At 44.2% G+C, this 23,505-nt stretch overlaps 1 protein-coding gene across 1 annotated transcript; it reads left to right on the forward strand.

Moving 5' to 3' along the window:
• The first annotated feature begins 1,576 nt into the window (after nucleotides 1-1,576).
• On the forward strand, nucleotides 1,577-21,992 carry ZCCHC10 (zinc finger CCHC-type containing 10). Its single transcript, XM_088444104.1, has 4 exons — nucleotides 1,577-1,715; nucleotides 7,057-7,218; nucleotides 10,678-10,719; nucleotides 20,900-21,992. The coding sequence occupies exons 1-4, from the start codon at nucleotides 1,675-1,677 to the stop codon at nucleotides 21,180-21,182; spliced, it is 528 nt and encodes a 175-aa protein (XP_088300230.1). The 5' UTR covers nucleotides 1,577-1,674; the 3' UTR covers nucleotides 21,183-21,992.
• The last annotated feature ends 1,513 nt before the right edge of the window (nucleotides 21,993-23,505 follow it).

The raw sequence follows: 23,505 nt of genomic DNA on the forward strand, positions 1-23,505 counted from the left end.
GGGGCGGGGTATAGGTGGGGGCCTGATGCATCCTGGGATGACAGCTTTAACTGTGTGGTGCCCATGGACAAGCACATGCCTATACCCCAAGGTATCCCTGTGGATCCCTAAGGACCCTGGAGTAGAAAAACATTTTTATTTCACTCTGCAAATTTCATCCAAAACGATTTTTTTTTTTGTCTTAAGGCCCCCATACATCAGAGATGGATTGCAGCAATCGTGCAATTTGCAGTCGATTGTGTATAAAAATCTGCAATGTATGGGCTTCACAGATCGCAGATTGCAACCAAAAAGTGATTGGAATTGTTTAATCAGATTGTCCAACATGTTGGATTTCACAGATCGATTGGGGCTGTAGATCGCTAGTGTATGGACATGATCAGCAGACTTGCAGACCGTTTCTAGCAAAATGATGGGCCTTTCAAGATTGCCAGATCTGTGTTTGCTGCAATCGATCTGCAAATCACTGAAAAAGATCTGTAGTGTATGGGCGCAGATTACTCGATTGGGAAATCCTGAGATCGGGCAATAAATCTTCAAATTGTTCAATTGTGGTTTTCAGATTGCTGATGTATGGGGGCCTTAAGTTGGGGTAAGCCTTTAATTAGTTCTGGCAGTAAAGTCCCCTATACATCAGCAATCTGAAAACCACAATTGAACAATTTGAAGATTTATTGCCCGATCTTAGGATTTCCCAATCGAGCAATCTACGCCCATACACTACAGATCTTTTTCAGTGATTTGCAGATCGATTGCAGCAAACACAGATCTGGCAATCTTGAAAGGCCCATCATTTTCATGGTAACGGTCTGCAAATCTGCTGATCATGTCCATACACTAGCAATCTAGAGCCCCAATCAATCTGTAAAATCCAACATGTTGGACAATCTGATGAAACAATTCCAATCACTTTTTGGTTGCAATCTGCAATCTGTGAAGCCCATACATTGCAGATTTTTATACACAATCGATTGCAAACTGCACGATTGCTGCAATCCATCTCTGATGTATGGGGGCCTTTATACACAGGTTTTTCCGATTTGTCCATGGGAACCGGTAATCAATATTATTGACCAACTGAACAGTACAAATGCTCTTACCTTCAAACATATGGGTCTATTTACTAAGCAGTGTTAGGAAACAGAGTGAAAAGTGATAAGGAAGTGATAAGGTGCCAGCCAATCAGCTCCCAACTGTCATCTCACAGACTGTGTTTGAAAAATGACAGTTGGGAGCTGATTGGCTGGCACCTTATCACTTTCTTATCACTTTTCACTCTGTCTCCTAACACTGCTTAGTAAATAGACCCCTGAATGTTTATTCTCTGAGCTTATAAAATTAGTTTTAATTGAATATCAGTATTCAAACTATGACCCTACTGTAACTAAGTTCACTTAACTGAACTCACAAATGATGAGGAATGTCTAGTACCTGTCATGTACCTTTCCACACTAGGATGCAATTGTTTTAAAATATTAGTAGCATTGTCGGTGAAAAGACTGCCGAAACTCCCCAGGCCTGGTGAATAACATAACATAATGTATCAGCTGCCCTCGTCAAACATGGCGGCCAGGGTTACGAGTCGCCGTTTGCAGTCGCGTTTTGCCACTACTTCCTGCTGACTGCCGTGGCCCGCCATGCAGCGGGGCAGCCGCGTCTGGCCCTCATCAAAACATGGCTACTCCCATGCACCGGCTGATCGCCCGTAGGCAGGCGTAAGTGGAACGCGGAGTACGGAGAGGGAGGAGTGTGCTAGGCTGGTTATAGGCTCAGTGGCGGCATTTTGGTTCCGGCTGAGCGCCAGCAGTTCCTGCATTAGTACCATGCCATGGACAGCTACTGTAATGATGCTGGAGAGGAGGAGGGGGCCAGGTGGTGTCTGGATGTAATGGCTAGTGAGATGATCCAAGTCACAGTGGCTGTACTTGGATTCTCCTGTGCCATTACTGGGGCAGAACACATGATCTCACATATACATAGTCTTACATAGGACATTGCGTAATGTTTTTTGTAGAGGTACTGTATGCACTTTCATATTTATCGTAATAGATATTCGTGTACTAATGTATGCAGATTATATATATAAAAATTTTTTTTTTTAACTTCTATAGCTAATTACTGCACGTTAATTATAAATAATTACTTATGTAAAGTAATGTATTTACAAACTGCTATCAATAGTATTGGCCTAAGTCTGAACAAAATAAGTTATTCAGTGGTCTATCTCTTAAAGTAAGGTAAAGTGTCACACTGCAAGTTGCACCAGCAGTAAGTGTAATTGTATGATGTGCTACATTAGTGTGTCACTCTAGAATGGTAAATCTGTCATCTAATAAATACAGTAGGTAAACACACTAACCTCTAATAACATTTGGGGATTGATTCAATAAGGGAAATGTACGGGCTTTGCCCTCGATGTACTGTGGTGGACAGTATTGGAATGCCAGCAATGACACTTTAAATCACTTGGATTTTGTATCTAAATTGCAATTTTAGTTTGCGGCCATATAGGGGTGAATACTAAAATACACCAGTTGAGGCTACTGTATGTATGGCTATGTGCGCACTGTACATCAACCATACATTGCCCTTTACAGGCATTGCTCTTTATTGAATCAACCTTAAAGTTGGTGAAGTTATTCTGTTTTCACCAATGTGGTGCTTAATTAGAAACAAACATCAATTATGTACTTACTATAGTCTTGTATGAAGAAAATGTTGCCACCAAACTAAAAAAAAATTTTTTTTATGGAAAGCTATAAACAAAATTGCAAAAACACTACATATGTATTATAAAATCTTAACTCCATTGATATGGCCTAAAATTGTGCTAGCACTTAATGTGTCTTCTGATTGGCCCTCCCACTACCACTCCCCCTTAGCAGTTTCACCCAGTTTTCATCCGGGTTTGTGGGACAAACCACAGAGTCCCGGAAGGAATGACTGTATACAGAGCAGCCCTGTGAATGGTGAATCATATTATTCAATTGACACAACTATTTTGAAGTGGTAGGAATAGGACAAGCTGTAGCCAATGAAATTATTAAACTGTTAACAACACACTGATTATTTAATGAGATGTCTTTAAATGGTAATGTCTAAATTCCCTTTGCGGAGTGGACCCTGACGTCATTAGCTACTGTCCAACGTCGTTCCCTACCATCCATGTGGGCATAGAGGGGTAATATAATCTTGTGGTGCACGTAGCGAGCCAACGAGCCAGAAGCGTGGCGAGCAGCCAACTTTCTTCTTTAGGTGGCCTTAATGAGAATGGAACTTCACTTCCGCCCTCATCATGTCACTTCCAGGTCCCTAGGTCAAAGGGGAAATAAGCTCCACTGTCTTAAAATTGACACTTTTGACTGGGAAAGTTCATGATATGAGGAAGTGGTTAGAGGTATGCAGGAAGACACAGATGTAATGTTAGATATTTGGGTCCTGTTCCTTCAGGTAAGAGGACAGAGTAAGTGTGCGAGGTTCCTGGCACACACCATTCCATCTGAAACAAAGTTCATAGATTCGACTTGTTGTCGATCTTTTGTTTGTCTGTGTCTACCTTTTTATGAAGTGGGCAGAGAGAGACCTTTAGGCAGTGAAATCATCTGAATATTTACAGCAGCACAGAGTACATCCGGAGATGAGGCTTTTTTCTTTTACATTTATACATAACTACCCGCAAATTATATAGCTACGTAGAGGCCACAAAACGAGACTTGGCCCTGCTCGCTAGAACTTACTTTCTATCTAGAGGATGTGTCAGTGTCATGTTAGTGTTCATTCTAGCACCCTGCACCTGTCACAACCCATGCAGTTTCTCTTTTGCGCTTGGGGTGTCCCTCTGCTCTGGTGCTTCTAGCACACTCTGGTCCGTACATCAGCAGTTTGTTGCATCAACTGAGTGTGCAGGAAGAGTAGAGAGCGACACCCCAGGCAGGAATGAGGAACTGCATGGGTTGTGACAGGTGCAGGGTGCTAGAATGAACACTACGTTGTAGGGGGGGAGAATGCAAGCTAGAAGTAACTATGCCTGGAAAACCTATGCAGGCTAACTGTGTTGTCCCCTTGGCAACCAGTAATAAGTAGGGATGGTTTGTGCATTAGCTACAACCTCTACAGTGAACTCCACTATGAAAAACTTAAGGTGCGTACACGATATCTATGAACGATAATGATCTATCGTTAATATTATTAATTTTTATGCAGTGAACGATAACGATATCTATGATCGTTCGTACATGCTGGCCAATTTGGACGATATTGTTAGCTTTGCCTGTTCAGAGATGTGGCAGGATGACTTCGCTGCAAGATATCTTTCAAGTCGTTGGTGGTACAGATCGTTCCGTTTGTACCTAGCATTAGGCCTCCATGCTTTACTGGTGACATTTATGATAGAAGGTAGTAGAACCTCTTTGTGGCTTGTGCACTGACAGAAAATTGTATAGTGGATGGCCAACATAAGTGTCAGGTTATATTTATAGCAGAAAGACACACAAAGCCATTGATGTCCCTGGAGCCTCTAGACCACAGGTTCTCAAACTCGGTCCTTAGCATCCCAGACAGTGCATGTTTTTCAGGTCTCACCACAGAATCACAAGGATCACAGAATCACAAGGGAAATTATGAGCTTCATCTTTTAAAATGTTTCAGTGAGTAATGGGTATACCTGTGCACGTGCTGAGGACAGAGTTTGAGAACCACTTCTCTAGACAGCACGGGTTGGGTATGGATTCCTGGCGGTCGGGATGTCGCTGGTCAGACTACGTAAGTATAGTAGCACTAAACCTAACCCTCCTGTCCCGGTGCCTAAACCTAACATAACCTACCCGTACCCTAAACTTAACACTCCCTCCCTGGTGCCTTCACCTAACCCCCCCACCCCCCCAGTGCCTAAACCTACCCGTACCCTAAACCTAGCCTCCCCCTAGTGCCTGACCCCTAAACCTAACCCTCCCCTCACTCCTGATACCTTCGGGATGCCGGCTGTCGGGATACTGGAGCCGGGATCCTAACGCTGTCGGGATTTCACCGCTGGTATTTAGACCGTCGGCATCCCACATGTCCCAGGCAGCACAAGTGTATGGAGGTTTGGAAAAGAAATTCAGCATTACTACCACCAACTCTGCTTGCTGGAGCACTGCAATAAACGGAGTGTCCAAGGCCTGTGTGAGAACGGTGGGCTTCTGCGGAATTGGTATGAAATACCGTGAGCCGCATGGCCGGCGGTTCGATTCCCGTCAGCGGCAGCCCGACAGGAGCAGAGTGCGACGCAACGGAAGCCCGACAGCGCTGGAAATCCCGATCGTGTATAGGTAAGTATCCACTAACCTAACCCTAACCCTCCTTAGGGGTGCCTAACCCTAACTTCCCCCCCAAGTGCCTAACCCTAATCCCCCCTCTAAGTGCCTAACCCTAACCACCCCCTTCCCCGCTGCCTAAACCTAAGTCCCCCGGGGGGGTGCCTAACCCTAAGTCCCCACCGGGGGTGCCTAACCCTCCCTCCCCCTAGCCTAACCCTAATCCTCCCGGGGGGGTGCCTAACCCTAAGTCCCCCCCGGGAGCCCTAAACCTAACCCTCCCCCCCCCCGCGGCGCCCGGCATCAGTACGATCGTGATGCCGGGCGCCGGTCTCCCAGCGTCGGGGAAATGCGGGCGTCTATATGTAGACGCCCGGCATTTCACCCATGCTGGGATATGACAGTCGGGAAGCCGGCTGCCGGTATTTAGGCAGTCGGCTTGCCTATTGCCTCCCGCTTCTGCAGTGTGGTTGCTGCAATGTCTACAGCAGTTATTCACAAACGTTTCTGTCCCACCGCCCTTTTGGCACCTTACATTTATTTCAGTGCCCCTATGCATTTTTACAGATAAATACAAATTTTGCGTAAAGCTTTTATTTTAAAATTAAAAACATAACAGTATAGAATGTTATTACATATTTTGTACTATATTTAAGAGGATACTGAGCAAAATAAAGTGTAACATAGTTATACGTTTGGTTAAATTATAAGTTTTCTGGAAAGCTAATTATTTTACACAAAAGCATCAACCTTTTATATTTTTAGCTTCCATCAGTGTCAATATAGTGTTCATTCTAGCACCCTGCACCTGTCACAACCTGTGCAGTTCCTTTATCATGCCCGGGTGTCACTCTCTACTCTGGTGCTTCTAGCACACCCAGCGGATGCAACAAACTGCCGATATGTAGCAGTTTGTGTGCTAGAAGCACCAGAGCATAGAGGGAAGCCCCAGACAGGAAAGAGGAACTGCAAGGGTTCTGACAGGTGCAGGGTGTTAGAATGAACACTATCAATAACTTATCGCCTGTCAATAGTGACTAGTTGGACTTAGACAGCCGGCTAGTTGATCAAATAGAGCAGCATATATTGGCAGGTGAAAAGGACTGTTGTGCAGGGCTCTGATACAGGGGCCATATTAATTAATTATTAATTTGATGGGTTTTATTGTTATAATATATACAGGGTACTACAACTGTAGAGGAAATGGTCACTGTTTTCTTTTAATTTTTTTATATATAATTCCGAATGCATTTATAGACTAAAATGGCTATCTGTAATTGTATTTTTTTTTCCCAAACACTACCTGCATTCTCGCCCTCAGTATTTCATCTGCCAATGTCATTGGGTTTCAAATCCTCAGTGAGGAGAGTTAGTCATGCCTATGACATTGGGGTAAAGGCTAACATGTATGCCGGCTACATGTAATCTCGCCTACTGAAAGCCAGAAATGTTTGTTACAGACACTGTTTGATACACTGTAACAAACAGAGGGGTAAATGTATCAAGCCTTGGAGAAGTTGTGCAAAGCAACCAATCAGCTTGTAACTCATTTATATTGCACAGTCTTTGAAATGACAGACAATGATTGGTTGCTTTGGTCAACGCACTGACTAAAAAAAAATGAAATGTTAAAACAAAATAAAGTGTAAATCCTACTTTAATAGGCTAATGTAATGAACATGCATATGCAGAAAATAATGATCGTTTATTGTTAGCTTGTTTGATCTAAGCCAATATACCTTTTGTCTGTTTTTATTTCCAGTGAAGCAAATAAACAGAATGTACGTTGTCAGAAGTGTCTAGAGCTCGGCCACTGGAGCTACGAATGTACTGGGAAAAGAAAATATCTGTACAGACCCTCTAGAACAACTGAACTAAAGAGAGAATTAAAAGAAAAAGAAGCAAGGTTGTTATTAGGGCAAAGGTAAATATACACCTTAGAATGGCATCTTGTGTGTTATCCAAGGTAGTATGCTCGCAGTCAGCTTTCTAGGGCAGGATGGAGGTTTTTGTTAAAGGCTATATAGCCGTCACAAAACTGAAATGGCTATTATTTGGAAACAAAACTTTCAGGACTGTTTATTAAAGGGGGAGTTTAGATTGTACACCCTAATTATAAACATAGTAAGAGGTTCTGTCATGCTGAGACTTGTAGTGCCATGCAGAAAATTGACAATATATGCGCATACTCTAAGCACTAAGAACACTGATGGTAAAAGCAACTGTGATAAACTCTACAATTCACATGGAGTATATGTTGTTAGCGCCTACTTGTCTAAACATGTGAACCCTTCCATCAGGTGAAGGTGAATCCCATCAGGTGGATCTTTAATACTGCTAATCCTAAAGCTGCATACACACACAACAATTTAGTAAATTGAACGATTTTAGTAAACTATTTTCGTTCATTTTTTCAAGGGAAAAATTATCGAAAATAGTTTACTAAAATCGTTCATTTATTAAATGTAATGAATGATTTTTTTTTTTAACTAGAAACGGTTTTTGCATATTCCCTTACTGAAAATCGTTGAGTTGGTCAGTCTGACTGAACTACAAGCGACAAACGTGAACGCGCATGAACGATAATCGTTCATCGTTTTAACTCAGAAAGTGAATGATTTTTTGAACGATAAACGATATCGTTACCGATAATCGTTCAAAAAATCGTTGTGTGTGTGTGTATGCACCTTAACAGATTATATCCATGTATCAAGGATTTACCATAATAGTGCCGCTAATTTGTGCTGATTAAAATGACTTAAGTGCAGACAGGTGGGGTGCTAGTACCAAGCAGAAGAAATATACCTTCAAGTGTTCTTCATATACACAAATAGGGAGGAAGGCGGAGGTGCGGCCTTGTTTTTACTATCAGTGTTCTAAGTGCTTAGGGTGTGCAACAGCAATTTATTTTTCCTGCTTCATTATTAAAGTGTAATTATCAGATCCACAACTCAATTTAATTAGAATTTACAAAAGTGGAAATATGCAGTGTAAATGCCAGAGTAGTAAGGCGGAGCTGTCAATAGGATTTTCTGGGTTAAACAGAGGTGTCTGTGGGGTGGAACCTTGCACCTTCTGATTGGAGGAAATCAGTAGATGAGGGATTTTCCTTGCTGCGTTGTGATTGGGTGCATGATTGCACTTCTGTGCTCGCATGAAAGCTGAGGTTTTGGATGTGGGGTGAGGTGTTGTAGATGGTGCATTCATGGGATATTCCCTGTTACTCTGGAGGGCACACATCAATTTTATGCCTTCAAAACATATTGCCTTTCCCATGTTCTTTAAGGTGGTGGTCATAAGGCCTCATAGTGGCAATTGCACGTGTCTTACAACTTCTAATTGCACTTTGATGGGAAAGCATATTTTAGGCCTGATTCAATTAGCCGTGCTGCTTACTGTGGGCTTGTACCTCCAGGCATTAATGCTCAAAGCTATCCAGTTACAAGCCTGTTTGCGTGATAAGGCTGCGGCTAACGTGCATTAACTAAAAGATCTCTGGGTTAACTGCCTGGAGCTATGGGTTAATGCACTTGTGACTGCCGGGCAGATTTCTGCGTCCACCTCAGGAGGGTGCAAACAGAAATATGTGGTAAGTGCAGTGTGTAGGCTTACAACGGGCGCAATTGAATAGTCCGGGGCACTTTACCCAGGAGCTACAAGCCCGCAGTAAGCAACATGGGGAATTGAATCTGTCCCTTTTGGCATAAAACATTTAAACACGCAAGGTGACATGTAATGAATGTAGTCCTGATATCCTCTCATCATTCTAGATATAAAACATAAAGGAGGCTAAGCCAAGCAGTTATGAACAAACGGAGGTGATAAATTATTGGCAGGCTGGAATGTGCCGTGATGATGTTACACATTCTACCATACCAAATCTACTGGCTGCAAATTCCCTCTCTGTGGTAGAAGAATATGTAGCTAGGATATCCTCCTACAATCGACTGCTAGTACTCATAACCTTAAAGTGGTACACCATAATACTTGGGGGTATATTTACTAAAGTGCAGGTTTTTAGACATGGAGGTGGTACCCAAAGCAACCAATCAGATTCTACTTCTCATTTAACTAGCTCTTTCTAGAAGGTAATAGCTAGAATCTGATTGGTTTCTATGGGCAACATCTCTATTTCTAAGAACGTGCACTTTAGTAAATATACCTCTTAGAGTTTAACATTGGGTGAAATTCAGTGGTGTGGTCTGTGCCTTACCTTCTGAGCTTGAAGGTGCAAGTGATAGGGGAATTCTTAGAGAGCAGGCATCGACATGTTTGTCTGTTTGAAACACGCAAGCAGTAACTGTACAGGATAGAATAGTGCTGGATCGATGAAGACTTAGTGGATCTGGCAGATCAGATGAATAGAGCACAACATGCCCTCTAGGGGTGTGGTATACAAGATCCGCATTCATCATGTCCACATTGTGAATGTCAACAGGGCTATAAAGACGACAGATTCCATGTCCAGGTTCACGAAGTCGCCGCTAACATAATGACACGTTTGCATGTCGACAATGCTATCTAAGCCTAAGGCTGATAAGTTCATAATGTAGACAAGTTGTTGGCACTCCTGCACATCTTTATGGTGTGCAAGGGAAATTTGGCAATGTTGATGGTAACAAAGTTCTGGCGTTTCAACTGCACTTCTCGGACTTGCAATCGAATACTTCCCTTCTACAGTAGGGATCTTAAGTTAACGAGCTAAACATCGCTGGATACTATTTATCTAACTTTTGGGCCGTGTTTTCATTAGGTGTTTATATTCCAAATGATAAGCTTGAAAAAAAAATAATGATCACCTTGGAAACCACTACCCGCAGATTTGATCCCTGGTCATTTCAGATGTTGTACATTAATCCGATATGAAATGTTTTCCCTTGTCCATTTTGTTTTTTTGCCTTCACACAAGATTTCTTCACTGACCCTTAATCATAGCCTTTTAGTAGACCTCTTTATGGCTTTCTGCTGCTCTTCTATAACTTTCTAGTGTTCATTCTAGCACCCTGACCACGTGCAATCTAATGTACCATCTAAATAATTTCATTAAAATGCATGAATGTCGTGTTTTGTATGTTCTCTCAGCCCTGTCACCACTTGATTCTACCTTCTAAAAGCTATTGAGAGGTCCTAGATACTACATCTGTTCATCATTAATTGTGTATATGAGACATACTGATAACACTTTATGTCCTGAATATACTCCCCAGAGTATATACATCTCTCTCTTGATCACATACCAAAGTCTTTTTACAGTGAGTAAACATGTCAAATGAAATAGGTAATATCTGAAATAAACCTGAAGGATATGCCAGTTCTAGTAGTTTTATTATTATTATTATTATTATTATTATTATTATTATATATATTTTTTTTTTTTTTGCAGTAGCACCAACAATATGCCAGACACAAAGATGAGGAAGAAGAGGTATGTTTCTTTGTATTTAAATATAAATGTAATTTCTCATCTGAAAATCTTTTTTTTTTTTCTACTTCAGGGTCCATAGGGTGTCCACAGGATACCTTGGGGTATAGGCGATGGCGGCAGACATCGGGCACCTCCGAGTTAATTTTTCAGCCTCCCAGTATGCAATAGGGTCCCTCTACTATATCCCGCCCCCGAGCCATGGCAAATCAGTTTCGTAGGTCCCCGGCTCGGAGTCAGATCACCTCTTCAGAGGGGGGCTGTTGGACAGCCCCTGACGTTTCTTCCAGCAGCTTTTGCTGCGATGATATGAGCGGGCAGCATGGACAGGCTAATTAGAGGTCCATGCTGCCGCTCCTTCACCCTGCCGGGCCAGAACGCCGATACTGATCCGGGGATGCTGGCGGGTACCAGGGTCTCAGCTAGCGGGGACCCCGGTATTCCAGACTGTGGCCGGATTCACGGGGATTCAGGTAAGCGACGGGAACCCGCGGTGGGTTACCGCCGATTCACAGTCTTATTTGTCCCTAGGCAGGGGGCTCCCTGGGGACAGGCTGCACGTGGAGCAAGGTACTGATTCTCTGCTTCCACTAGACCACCAGGGACAGCGGGCTGCAGCAGTATGGAAAATGCTCCAGCGTCCTAGGGGTTAATAGCCTGCCAGGGGTGTGTGCTTTCCCTGTCTCACAGGCGGCGCCTTCCCTGCTGCATAGTGCCTTTCCACAGCGGTCTGGCAGGCTGTGGCAGCGTTCCTCACCTCGGCCTGTCTCCTATCAGCTCCTCGGCGGCCATTTTATACAAGTGGCGAACGCTGCTGGATTCTGATACAGGTGGCATCGCGGTCCGGGTCCCCCGCATACCGCTTCTCCGCTGAGGTCAGTGTATGCAGCACTGTTTCCTACCAGGCTCTGTGTCTGTGTAGTTGATCATAGTGCTTGTAGTGCAGGTGATTTATTTCTGCATTGTATGTGACTATATGCTAGCGCTGTCTGACTGTACTTTCACTTCTGTCAGCCATTTTACTTTCCCTGTCATTCTCTCCCTTGCGGTGCTGCAGGGTGCTTATTGCCTCACAGATAAAATTAAGTGTCTTTCTGTGTGTTGCATCACATACACATCGTTTACACTCATCATGTCTGAGAGTGAACGTGATTATTCTCCTCAGCTAAAACGTACCACATGCTCAGTACTGTTAGCGGAGGGTGATGTGAACACTGAGGGTTTCTCACATTTATATAGTATATGTATTTGTGAGAATTGGTATTGCACTCTGTCATATTTATGCAGTAAGTTCCTGCAGCTTGACAAGCAACAGACAGGGCTAGTATTTTGCTTTACTACTATAATGTGTATATATGTATGTATATGCTATGTGGTCGCATTATACCCAGTGCATGCTGGGTGCTATTACCATGCGGTTGTGCCTGCAGGTATGACGTACACCCTGCTGCTCCACTCTACCTGTTAGTTACAAGGCAGGTATTTGGGAGAATTAGCTAATTCTCCCTCCCTGGTAGTTCACGCAGTGTTCACAGTAGTGTCTCTCTCTACCTTTGTACAGAGACTGACTACTACCTCCAGTCCATGTTGCAGGGATTTCCCTTAAGCCAACATGGGGCACGCTTTAGGTGAAATCCTCATATTGCGTCCTTTCCCCTACTCTTCGCTTCGGCAATGAAGTTTCGCGGGTATGTCACGCTAGGTAGGCGGTCTGGGATTCACCATAGCGATACTTTTTCACTGCGCGATACTTTTTCGCCTGCTCGATACTTTTTCACAAAAGCGAGACCTTTTCGCAAATGCGAGGTTTCGCGGGCGCAAAACTTTTATATGTAATGGGTATTCTGCGGAATTCCCTTCGTCGGTGATATCACAGGAATGTTAGCTGCATTTTATCCATTCCTGTAGTTCATTACATGCCTAGTGAGTACTGCAACCTTGCCTATGTTCTCTCGAATGCTACATATCGCCAAGTGGTACTTTGTTGGAAGTCCATATACTCCCTTACAGGAAGGGGCTTCCAGACCAGTTATGACTAAGCTGGGTAGCCAGACAATGGACAGGGGGCAGATGCCTTGGTTATAGGTCTCCTCACTTCTAGAATTTCCTCGGCAGCAGTGGCGGCACGCCGCTCCCTGTGGTGGCGCTCATAGAGAGCTGCTGCAGACTCCAAGAAAGGGTTGGAATGCTTACCCTTTAATGGTGAGGTCTCTTTGTCCCTGATCTGGGAAAAAATTGAGAGCACTTTGGCAGCAGCTAAATCCGTGTGTCTGTCATCGGCCCAAGTTCCTTCAGGGTCTGGGACTTTGTCCTTTTGGCCCTGTTGGGCCCAGGGTAAGTCCAGAGACAGTCCTGACGGGATGGGCCTCCCCCTAGGGGACCCCAGGGTGGGAGGCCGACTTCTTCATTTCGCCCAGTGCTGGTATCAGACTACTACAGACACTTGGGTAGGAGAAGTGGTCTCTCACGGGTACGCCCTCTCCTTCCGCAGAAGGCCTACCAGCCGGTTTTTCACCACAGGCCTTCAGTCAGTCAAAGACAAGGCCCTGGAATTCCAGAAAGTAAGGCACTCTATGCTCCAAGCGGGGGTTATAGTGCCTGTTTTGTTGCCTCTTGAGAGGAACAGGGTTTTACACAGGGGCATATCTATAATGGGTGCGGGGCCCCCTCTGCACCCATAGTATTACTTACCTCTCCGGAGTCCCACGTCGGTGCAGGGGTTGGGCGCTGTAAAAAAGACTGGAAAATGGCCGCCGCTGCCATTTTCCCGTCGTATGCGCAGTACAGGGAAAATGGCCACGGCTGACATTTTCCCGGTGACCTGCTCATACGTTATAGATTCTGGGTGCACTCTAGTGCCCAGAGTCTATAACTCTAACTATAACTAGCTTGGTGCTCTGCCGGCCACCGGACAGAGAGGAGGGGGCCCATGTCAGAGACTGCACACGGGCCCCCTCCTCTCTAGAAACGCCCCTGGTTTTACACCCGACCCCTTCCTGGTTCTGACACCCAATGGGTCCTACCAGCCTATGCTTAACCTCAAGTCCTTCAACAAGTCTTTGAGGGTCCCTTGGATCAGGATGGAGACCCTGCGTTCCATCATATTGGCTATGGAGCCTGGGGATTTTATGGTGTCCTTGGACATTCAGGATGTCTACCCGCATGTCACAGTTGCTTTAGCTCACCAGCGGACCCTCAGGTTCGCAGTGGTCAATCAACCTCTCCAGTTTCAGGTACTGCCCTTTGGCCTTTCCACAGCACCTAGGGTGTTTACCAAGTTCGTGGCAGTTATGGCAGCCCACCTGCGGATGCAGGGGGTCCGCCTGTTACCCTATCTGGACGACCTTCTGCACTTAGCAGGGTCTATGGGGGTACTTCAGGGCCATCTGCACCGGACAATATATGTGTTGCAGACTCACGGCTGACTGATAAACTGGAAGTGGTTCCTCACAGACAACGAAGAATCTTTGTGATGGAGGAAAAGATCTCTGCTTTACAGGCAAAGATTCTTATTTGTCTTCAGAGTCGCCGAGTGTCTCTTCACTCGGCAGTCAGGTTACTGGGGTCCATGGTGTCGAAGTTCACCATGGTAGAGTATGCCCAGTTTTCACTCCAGACCTCTGGAGAAGTTGATCTTCTCCAGATCGAATGGGTTGCCCCATCGGATAAAGACCTTGACCTTGGTGCTTTCTCCAGAGGTACGGCTGTCTCTGGCCTGGTAGCTACAGATGTCCCACCTCAACAAGGGACGCCCCTTTTGGATCTCAGACTGGGTCCTCCTGATGACGGACGCCAGTCTCCAAGGTTGGGGGCTGTGACAGGTCCACACTTCTTTAGGGAAGGTGGCCGTCAGCAGAATCTGCTCTTCCAATCAACATATTGGTACTTCGAGCCATATTCACAGCTCTTCAGCAAGCTAGACTAGTTCTTCACGGAAAACCCGTGCAGGTCCAGTGAGACTACACCACCACAGTGGCTTACATAAATCGCCAAGGAGGAACCAGAAGTCAGGCGGCCCTGACACAGGTGTCCCGCATTCTGGCTTGGGCGGAAGGCAATCTCCCAGCTGTCTCGGCAGTGTTCATGCCAGGAGTCCTCAACCAGGAAGCAGACTTCCACAGCCGTCAGGACGTGCATCCACGGGAATGGTTGCTTCACCAGGAGGTGTTTTTAATTCCTAGTGAACAAGTGGGGCCTTCCAGAAATAAACCTCATGGTCTTCTGACAAGACAACAAGCTGTCTATGTGCTGGTCAACAACAAGAGACGAGGAGGTTCTTCTGGTAGACTGTCAGTCTGGTGAACCTTCCAGTTTGCGTACCTCTTCCCTCCGTTCTCCCTTCTTCCTCGAGTACTTCAGAAGTTCAAGCAAGAAGGTGGCATGTTCCTGTTGATTTGGTCACTGGTACTCAGATCTTCGGAGTCTCTCCATAGACACTCCGATGCTGTTGCCTCAACGTCCGGACCTATTGTTTCAATGTCCTTGCCATTACCCGGACCTGGGTCGTCTGTCTTTGACGGCGTGGTTGTTGAGGCAGCCCCTTTTTAAGGTCCATGGGTTTTTTCTGGCTCTGTAGTTAACACCATGCTCAGAGCTCGGAAGCCTGCTTCTGCAAGAATTTACCACAGAGTGGCAAACTTTCTTTGAATGGTGTCAACCTAGAGGCTATTATCCTCAGGTGTTTAGGATATCCAGGGCTTTGGCTTTCCTACAGGCGGGTTTAGATCACGGTCTTCGCCTTGCTTCCCTGAAGGGGTAGATTTCTGCCCTATCAGTGTGGTTTCAGCATAGGATTGCTACCCTTCCTGATGTCCGCACCTTTATGCAAGGTTTCCTCGTTTTTAGCTTCCCTTTGTTCCACCAGTGGCTCCTTGGGATTTGGCTGTGGTTCTGAGGGCTCTACAAGGACCGCCGTTTGAACCACTGGGCTCAGTGGATTTAAAATGGCTTACAGCTCAGACTGTGTTTCTTCTGGCCATTGCTTCGGCCAGAAGGGTGTCAGATTTTGGGCTCTCCCGTGTCACCCTTCCTTTATGATTTTTCATAGAGATAGGGCAGTGCTTCGCACTCACCCTCGTTTCCTACCTAAGGTGGTATCTAGGTTCCACATTAATGGGGAAATTATAGTACCGGCCTTTAATTCCCCAGACCTCTCAGCTGGTGAGGCCTCCTTGGATGTGGTACATGCTCTAAGGATTTATGTTGACCGTACCAATTCATTTAGGAAGTCGGACTCTTTGTTTGTCCTCTATGGTTTCCGTAAGAAGGGTTGGCCTGCCACTAAGCAGACTTTGGCATGGTGGATTCGCATGGCGATTTCTGAGGCTTACATTCATGAGGGCCTTCCTGTACCATCCTCTGTTGAAGCTCATTCTACTCGGTCTGTGGGTCCTTCGTGGGCAGCTCGTTGTGGTGCTTCTGCTATTCAGCTCTGCAAGGCAGCACATGGTCTTCAGTCCATACCTTTGTGAGGTATTATGCATTTGATATCTTTGCCTCTCAGGAAGCTTCCTTCGGGCGGCGGATTCTCCTTTCAGCACAGGAGCGTCCTGGTCATGAGGGAAGCTAGAGCGACGCATGAGTGTAGCTGGCTGGAGTGACATTTGAAGGGGCTGAATTGACAAGGGGATTTCGGCTAGATTGACACATGAGGGGAGCTGGGCTGGAGTGACACATGAGGGGAACTGGGCAGGTGTGACCCATAAGGGGGGCTGGGCTGGAGTGACATATAAAGGGGCTGGATTGACAAATGAGGGGATTTTGGCTAGAATGACACAGGAGCTGGGCTGGAGTGACACATGAGAGGCTGGGATGGAGTTACATATGAGGGAGCTGTAGCGACACATGAGGGAAGCTAGAGTGTCACATTATGGTAGCTGGGCTGGAGTTTCACATAAGGGCAGCTGGGCTGGAGTGACAAATGAGGGTATTTCGGCTAGAGTAACATGAGGGAGTTGACATGGGTCTGTAGTGACACATGAGCAAAGCTAGAGAGACACTGGAGCTGTGTTGGAGTGACACATGAGGGGACTGTAGCGACACATGGGAGCTGGACTGCAGTGACACATGAGGGGAACTGGGCTGGAGTGACACATAGCTATTTCAATGTATTTTATGTGGAACAGGCATTTTTCAATGTAGTTTATGTGGATCATGGTGTGCACTAACCTGACATACGTAAACTCGTAATATAACCTAAGTAAACTTTACTCGTGAAACAGAGGTGGAGGGGGCCTCAGACTTGTATCTTGTTTGTGGATAAGGTAGGAGGGATTGGATGTGCGATGTAGATAAGATAGAAGAGATTGAATGTGTGATGTGGATGGGATCGTGGATAAAGTAAGAGGGATAGGTATGTGGATAAGGTAGGAGGGATTGGATGTGTGATGTGCATAAATTAGGAGGGATTGGATGTGCGATGTGTATAAGGTAGGATGGATTGGATGTGTGATGTGTATAAGGTAGGAGGGATTGGATGTGTGATGTGTATAAGGTAGGATGGATTGGATTTGTGATGTGGATATAGGAGGGACTGGATGTAATATGGATGGGAACATGGATAATATAGGAGGGATTGGATGTGTGATATGGATAAAGTAAGAGGGATGGTATGTGGATAAGATAAAAGCGATTGGATGTGTGATGTGCATAAAGTAGGAGGGATTGGATGTGTGATGTGGATAATCTAGGAGAGATTGGATGTGTGATGTGTATAAGGTAGGTTGGATTGGATGTGTGATGTGTATAAGGTAGGAGGGATTGGATGTGCGATGTGGATAAGGTAGGATGGATTGGATGTGTGATGTGTATAAGGTAGGATGGATTGGATGTGTGATGTGTATAAGGTAGGAGGGATTGATTGTGTGATGTGGATGGGATCGTGGCTAAAGTAAGAGGGATAGGTATGTGGATAAGGTAGGAGGGATTGGATGTGTGATGTGCATAAAGTAGGAGGGATTGGATGTGTGATGTGTATAAGGTAGGATGGATTGGATGTGTGATGTGTATAAGGTAGGAGGGATTGGATGTGTGATGTGTATAAGGTAGGATGGATTGGATGTGTGATGTGTATAAGGTAGGAGGGATTGGATGTGTGATGTGTATAAGGTAGGAGGGATTGGATGTGTGATGTGTATAAGGTAGGAGGGATTGGATGTGTGATGTGTATAAGGTAGGATGGATTGGATTTGTGATGTGGATATAGGAGGGACTGGATGTAATATGGATGGGAACATGGATAATATAGGATGGATTGGATGTGTGATGTGTATAAGGTAGGAGGGATTGGATGTGCGATGTAGATAAAATAGAAGAGATTGAATGTGTGATGTGGATGGGATCGTGGCTAAAGTAAGAGGGATAGGTATGTGGATAAGGTAGGAGGAATTGGATGTGTGATGTGCATAAATTAGGAGGGATTGGATGTGCGATGTGTATAAGGTAGGATGGATTGGATGTGTGATGTGTATAAGGTAGGAGGGATTGGATGTGTGATGTGTATAAGGTAGGATGGATTGGATTTGTGATGTGGATATAGGAGGGATTGGATGTAATATGGATGGGAACATGGATAATATAGGATGGATTGGATGTGTGATGTGTATAAGGTAGGAGGGATTGGATGTGCGATGTAGATAAAATAGAAGAGATTGAATGTGTGATGTGGATGGGATCGTGGCTAAAGTAAGAGGGATAGGTATGTGGATAAGGTAGGAGGGATTGGATGTGTGATGTGCATAAAGTAGGAGGGATTGGATGTGTGATGTGGATAAGGAAGGAGAGATTGGATGTGTGATGTGGATAAGGAAGGAGGGATCGGATGTGGATAATATAGGAGAGATTGGATGTGTGATGTGGATAATCTAGGAGGGATTGGATGTGTGATGTGGATAATATAGGAGGGATTGGATGTGTGATGTGGAAAAGGAAGGAGGGATTGGATGTGTGATGTGGATAAGGTAGGAGGGATTGGATATATGATCTTGATGGGATTGTAGATAAATGTAGGAGGGATTGGATGTGTGATATGGATAATATAGGAGAGATTGGATGTGTGATGTGGATAAGGAAGGAGGGATTGGATGTGTGATGTGGATAAGGTAGGATGTATTGGATGTGTGATGTAGATAAAATAGAAGAGATTGAATGTGTGATGTGGATGGGATCGTGGCTAAAGTAAGAGGGATAGGTATGTGGATAAGGTAGGAGGAATTGGATGTGTGATGTGCATAAATTAGGAGGGATTGGATGTGCGATGTGTATAAGGTAGGATGGATTGGATGTGTGATGTGTATAAGGTAGGAGGGATTGGATGTGTGATGTGTATAAGGTAGGATGGATTGGATTTGTGATGTGGATATAGGAGGGATTGGATGTAATATGGATGGGAACATGGATAATATAGGATGGATTGGATGTGTGATGTGTATAAGGTAGGAGGGATTGGATGTGCGATGTAGATAAAATAGAAGAGATTGAATGTGTGATGTGGATGGGATCGTGGCTAAAGTAAGAGGGATAGGTATGTGGATAAGGTAGGAGGGATTGGATGTGTGATGTGCATAAATTAGGAGGGATTGGATGTGCGATGTGTATAAGGTAGGATGGATTGGATGTGTGATGTGTATAAGGTAGGAGGGATTGGATGTGTGATGTGTATAAGGTAGGATGGATTGGATTTGTGATGTGGATATAGGAGGGACTGGATGTAATATGGATGGGAACATGGATAATATAGGAGGGATTGGATGTGTGATATGGATAAAGTAAGAGGGATGTGATGTGGATGGGTATGTGGATAAGATAAAAGCGATTGGATGTGTGATGTGCATAAAGTAGGAGGGATTGGATGTGTGATGTGGATAATCTAGGAGAGATTGGATGTGTGATGTGGATAATCTAGGAGGGATTGGATGTGTGATGTGGATAATATAGGAGAGATTGGATGTGTGACGTGGATAATCTAGGAGGGATTGGATGTGTGATGTGGATAAGGTAGGATGGATTGGATGTGTGATGTGTATAAGGTAGGATGGATTGGATGTGTGATGTGGATATAGGAGAGATTGGATGTAATATGGATGGGAACATGGATAATATAGGAGGGATTGGATGTGTGATATGGATAATGTAAGAGGGATGTGATGTGGATGGGTATGTGGATAAGATAAAAGCGATTGGATGTGTGATGTGCATAAAGTAGGAGGGATTGGATGTGTGATGTGGATAAGCAAGGAGAGATTGGATGTGTGATGTGGATAAGGAAGGAGGGATCGGATGTTTATAATATAGGAGAGATTGGATGTGTGATGTGGATAATCTAGGAGGGATTGGATGTGTGATGTGGATAATATAGGAGGGATTGGATGTGTGATGTGGAAAAGGAAGGAGGGATTGGATGTGTGATGTGGATAATATAGGAGGGATTGGATGTGTGATGTGGAAAAGGAAGGAGGGATTGGATGTGTGATGTGGATAAGGTAGGAGGGATTGGATATATGATCTTGATGGGATTGTAGATAAATGTAGGAGGGATTGGATGTGTGATATGGATAATATAGGAGAGATTGGATGTGTGATGTGGATAATATAGGAGGGATTGGATGTGTGATGTGGATAAGGTAGGAGGGATTGGATGTATGATCTTGATGGGATTGTAGATAAATGTAGGAGGGATTGGATGTGTGATATGGATGGGATCACGGATAAGGACATAAAAGCTAGGCAGCAGTAGTCCCTTTAAGAAAGGTGGTAATAGTCATAAAATCACCCTGGCCGCACATTCCAGGTTCCTATTCCATTCCTCCTTTGGCTGACTTCTGTCTCCTCTGTAGTATAAGCATTTGGACCACTGTTCTGGGACAGGAAGTGTGGAGATAGCGCCTCATTGTTTGCTTATAGCAAAGCCTTCTAGCTCATCATTGGTGATATATGATATGTGCACTGTACATAAAGCATTTCTGATAGGAAAGTGGTACTCATTGACGACATTTGATAAAATATCATGTCAAATGAACTAAATGAATGTGGTATCCAAAAATAAAAAGTGCTCTTAAACACAGCATATTAAGAAGCTAAAAATGTTTGAAAAAGTTTATTAAGCTTCCTAAAAGCCAACAGAATGTGAGTACATTGTAATGTGGATGCACCATTTAGAAGGTGACTTTTTTACTTTATTTTTCAGGTCTAAAAGTGTCACAAGCTCCAGTAGTGACAGCACAAGCAGCAACAGCTCAGATAACGACCCTTCCTCAGACAGCGAGGACACCTCCAGCTCCTCCTCTTCTTCCGAGGACACCTCTTCCAGCTCCTCCTCTTCATCCGATAACTCCTCTTCAGAATCTGAGTCTGAGTCGGACTCTGAGACGGAAAGCAGCAGCAGCGGCAGCGGTACTACCAGCAGTAGCAGCAGCTCAGAAGACAGCAGCTCAGAAGACGAGCCACTTAGGAAGAAAAGAAAGAATTAGAGGTGTTGCCGTCTCGGAGCGTTCTCAAGCCATCCGCGTTGGGATAATTTCATTCTTTGCAGAGAAATTAAAAAAGGAACCTATATAATGAAATGCCTGTGCAGCGCCAAATTGGTGTTCTCCTCCTTCGTTTAAAAGTTTTCGGTCCACATGGATTTAAGTACTGAATGTTATGTTCTCACTAGAAATATAGATTACAAGAGTTTTTAAGTAATGTATTTTACTCTCTGGATATAAAGGTGGCAGATTTATTATTTTTTTTTTCTGCATTTCTTTAGTAAGACCAAATATGACATGTAATTTCCACGTTGATACGAAAGCAACTTGGACGTCATATTGTCTGCAGTCCATCTGCCATGGAGTGTAACTTAATATGTACATATGTTGTCTGTGCAAAGTAAAAAAAAAGATAGTTTAACAAGAGCTAACAGGGTGTAAAGGTCTGACCTCTCAGCTGTAGAGTCATGTAACACAGCTTGGGGGATTATTTTTATAGAGGAATATAATGAAGGATTTATGGGAATAAATGCTAAATGGGGTGACGTCAGGCTGTATCCACAAACGCTAAGTGGGGTTACAGTGTTCTATTTTTATGAAGAGTTAGAGATATAAATGGGCCCATACTTGTAGCTGTTTTTTTATGTGCATTTACCACATTGCAAAGATGAGTTTCATTGTGATTTTTAAAGTGCCATGTTTGTAAATAGGCCTGCGACTATATCCTGTGGTGCGGTCTAGTCCAACCCAACAAGGTATAATGTCACCTTGTATTATGTCTTGGGTTAATAAACATTTGTCTATTTGCTATTAGTATTATTAATGTTATTATTTAAACAGTATGTGCAGCCATATCCAGTGTCAGATGACCTATATAGAAATATTTGGAATAACCTTACCATTCAGGTTCGCTTTTGTTTTCATTGTTTAACACCTCTTTCCACAATAAGCATTAAAAGCAATTCATTTGAACCTCACGGTAGCAAGACAAATAAGCACAAATTTCCAAACCATATATCTAAAGTGCAATACTTTAAATCTGTTTTTTTTAATGAGTTTAAACAATATACTACATTGTTACAAGTCATCAGTTTTATAATAAGGATCCAATTAAATAAATACCACTCACAAACGTGACTTTTTCATGTCTTTATGGAATTCATTGCTACAGCATTTACTGTAGGTCATTTAGGAATGTGAAAAATGGTGGCAGTTCAGCGCAAGTTATTGTGTGATGCGCTATTTGAGCACCAGACACATACACTGGAGCACAGCCCCCTTTTGATGTCTACATGTGCACATGCTTTGTACAACACCTTGCAGGGGTTTCAGTTTGTGATACAAAAGTGCATGTGGATAAATGACACGTTTTGATCACACCACTTTTAGGGGTTGTATAGTCTGCGGGAACGGTGCCGGTTTTGAGAGCATCTAGTTTGAAAACAGGAGGTGGCTTCTCTGCTGTAGTGTAGAGGGTTCCTGGTTGGTCATGACCAGGTCTATGGCATTCCAACACTACCTAGTCTTTCACACCTACTCCAGTTGGCTTTTAAAAGCAGCATTGGTAACTAAAAATAAAGATCATAGCTATGTCTTATGGATTATCACGTTGGTTATATCGTTATATGGAAATGTAAATACATAAGAGCATCAGTGCTCACATGAGGGGAACTCTGTACAGAAAACAAAGGAATGCACTGCCTAAGGTACAGGCAGTGGTGCCCTAAGGTACAGGCAGTGGTGCCCTAAGGTACAGGCAGTGAGTGGTGCCTGAGGTACAGGCAGTGAGTGGTGCCCTAAGATACAGGCAGTGAGTGGTGCCTAAGGTACAGGCAGTGAGTGGTGCCTGAGGTACAGGCAGTGAGTGGTGCCTGAGGTACAGGCAGTGGTGCCCTAAGATACAGGCAGTGAGTGGTGCCTAAGGTACAGGCAGTGAGTGGTGCCTGAGGTACAGGCAGTGGTGCCTAAGGCACCTTTGTGACACATCTCCAAAGGTGCCCCACATTCAGCAGTCCTATGACTTCATCAAAAGCTCTTTACACACATTTTATATGTTCATTGAGCAACTTCTACACACACAGAAAACGATCACCATTTGATGGCATTGTCACAGTGGCATGTGCAGAAGAGTGTGTTTGAGTTATGAGCTTTCCATTTACACAGTGAAACCTGTTTTCAAGTACTGGACAATCAAAATTTTCAAACTTGGACAATCATATTCATGAATGATCTTTTCAAGCTTTAGAATAAGATATTGTCAGTATCGTGCACGTAGCAATAATTCTAAGACCTCTTCTAAGATTTGATTAGTGCTTTCTCTCTCTCT

Source organism: Taudactylus pleione, unplaced genomic scaffold (genome assembly GCF_031769625.1).
Source record: "Taudactylus pleione unplaced genomic scaffold, aTauple2 ptg000349l, whole genome shotgun sequence".
Taxonomy (NCBI): domain Eukaryota; kingdom Metazoa; phylum Chordata; class Amphibia; order Anura; family Myobatrachidae; genus Taudactylus; species Taudactylus pleione.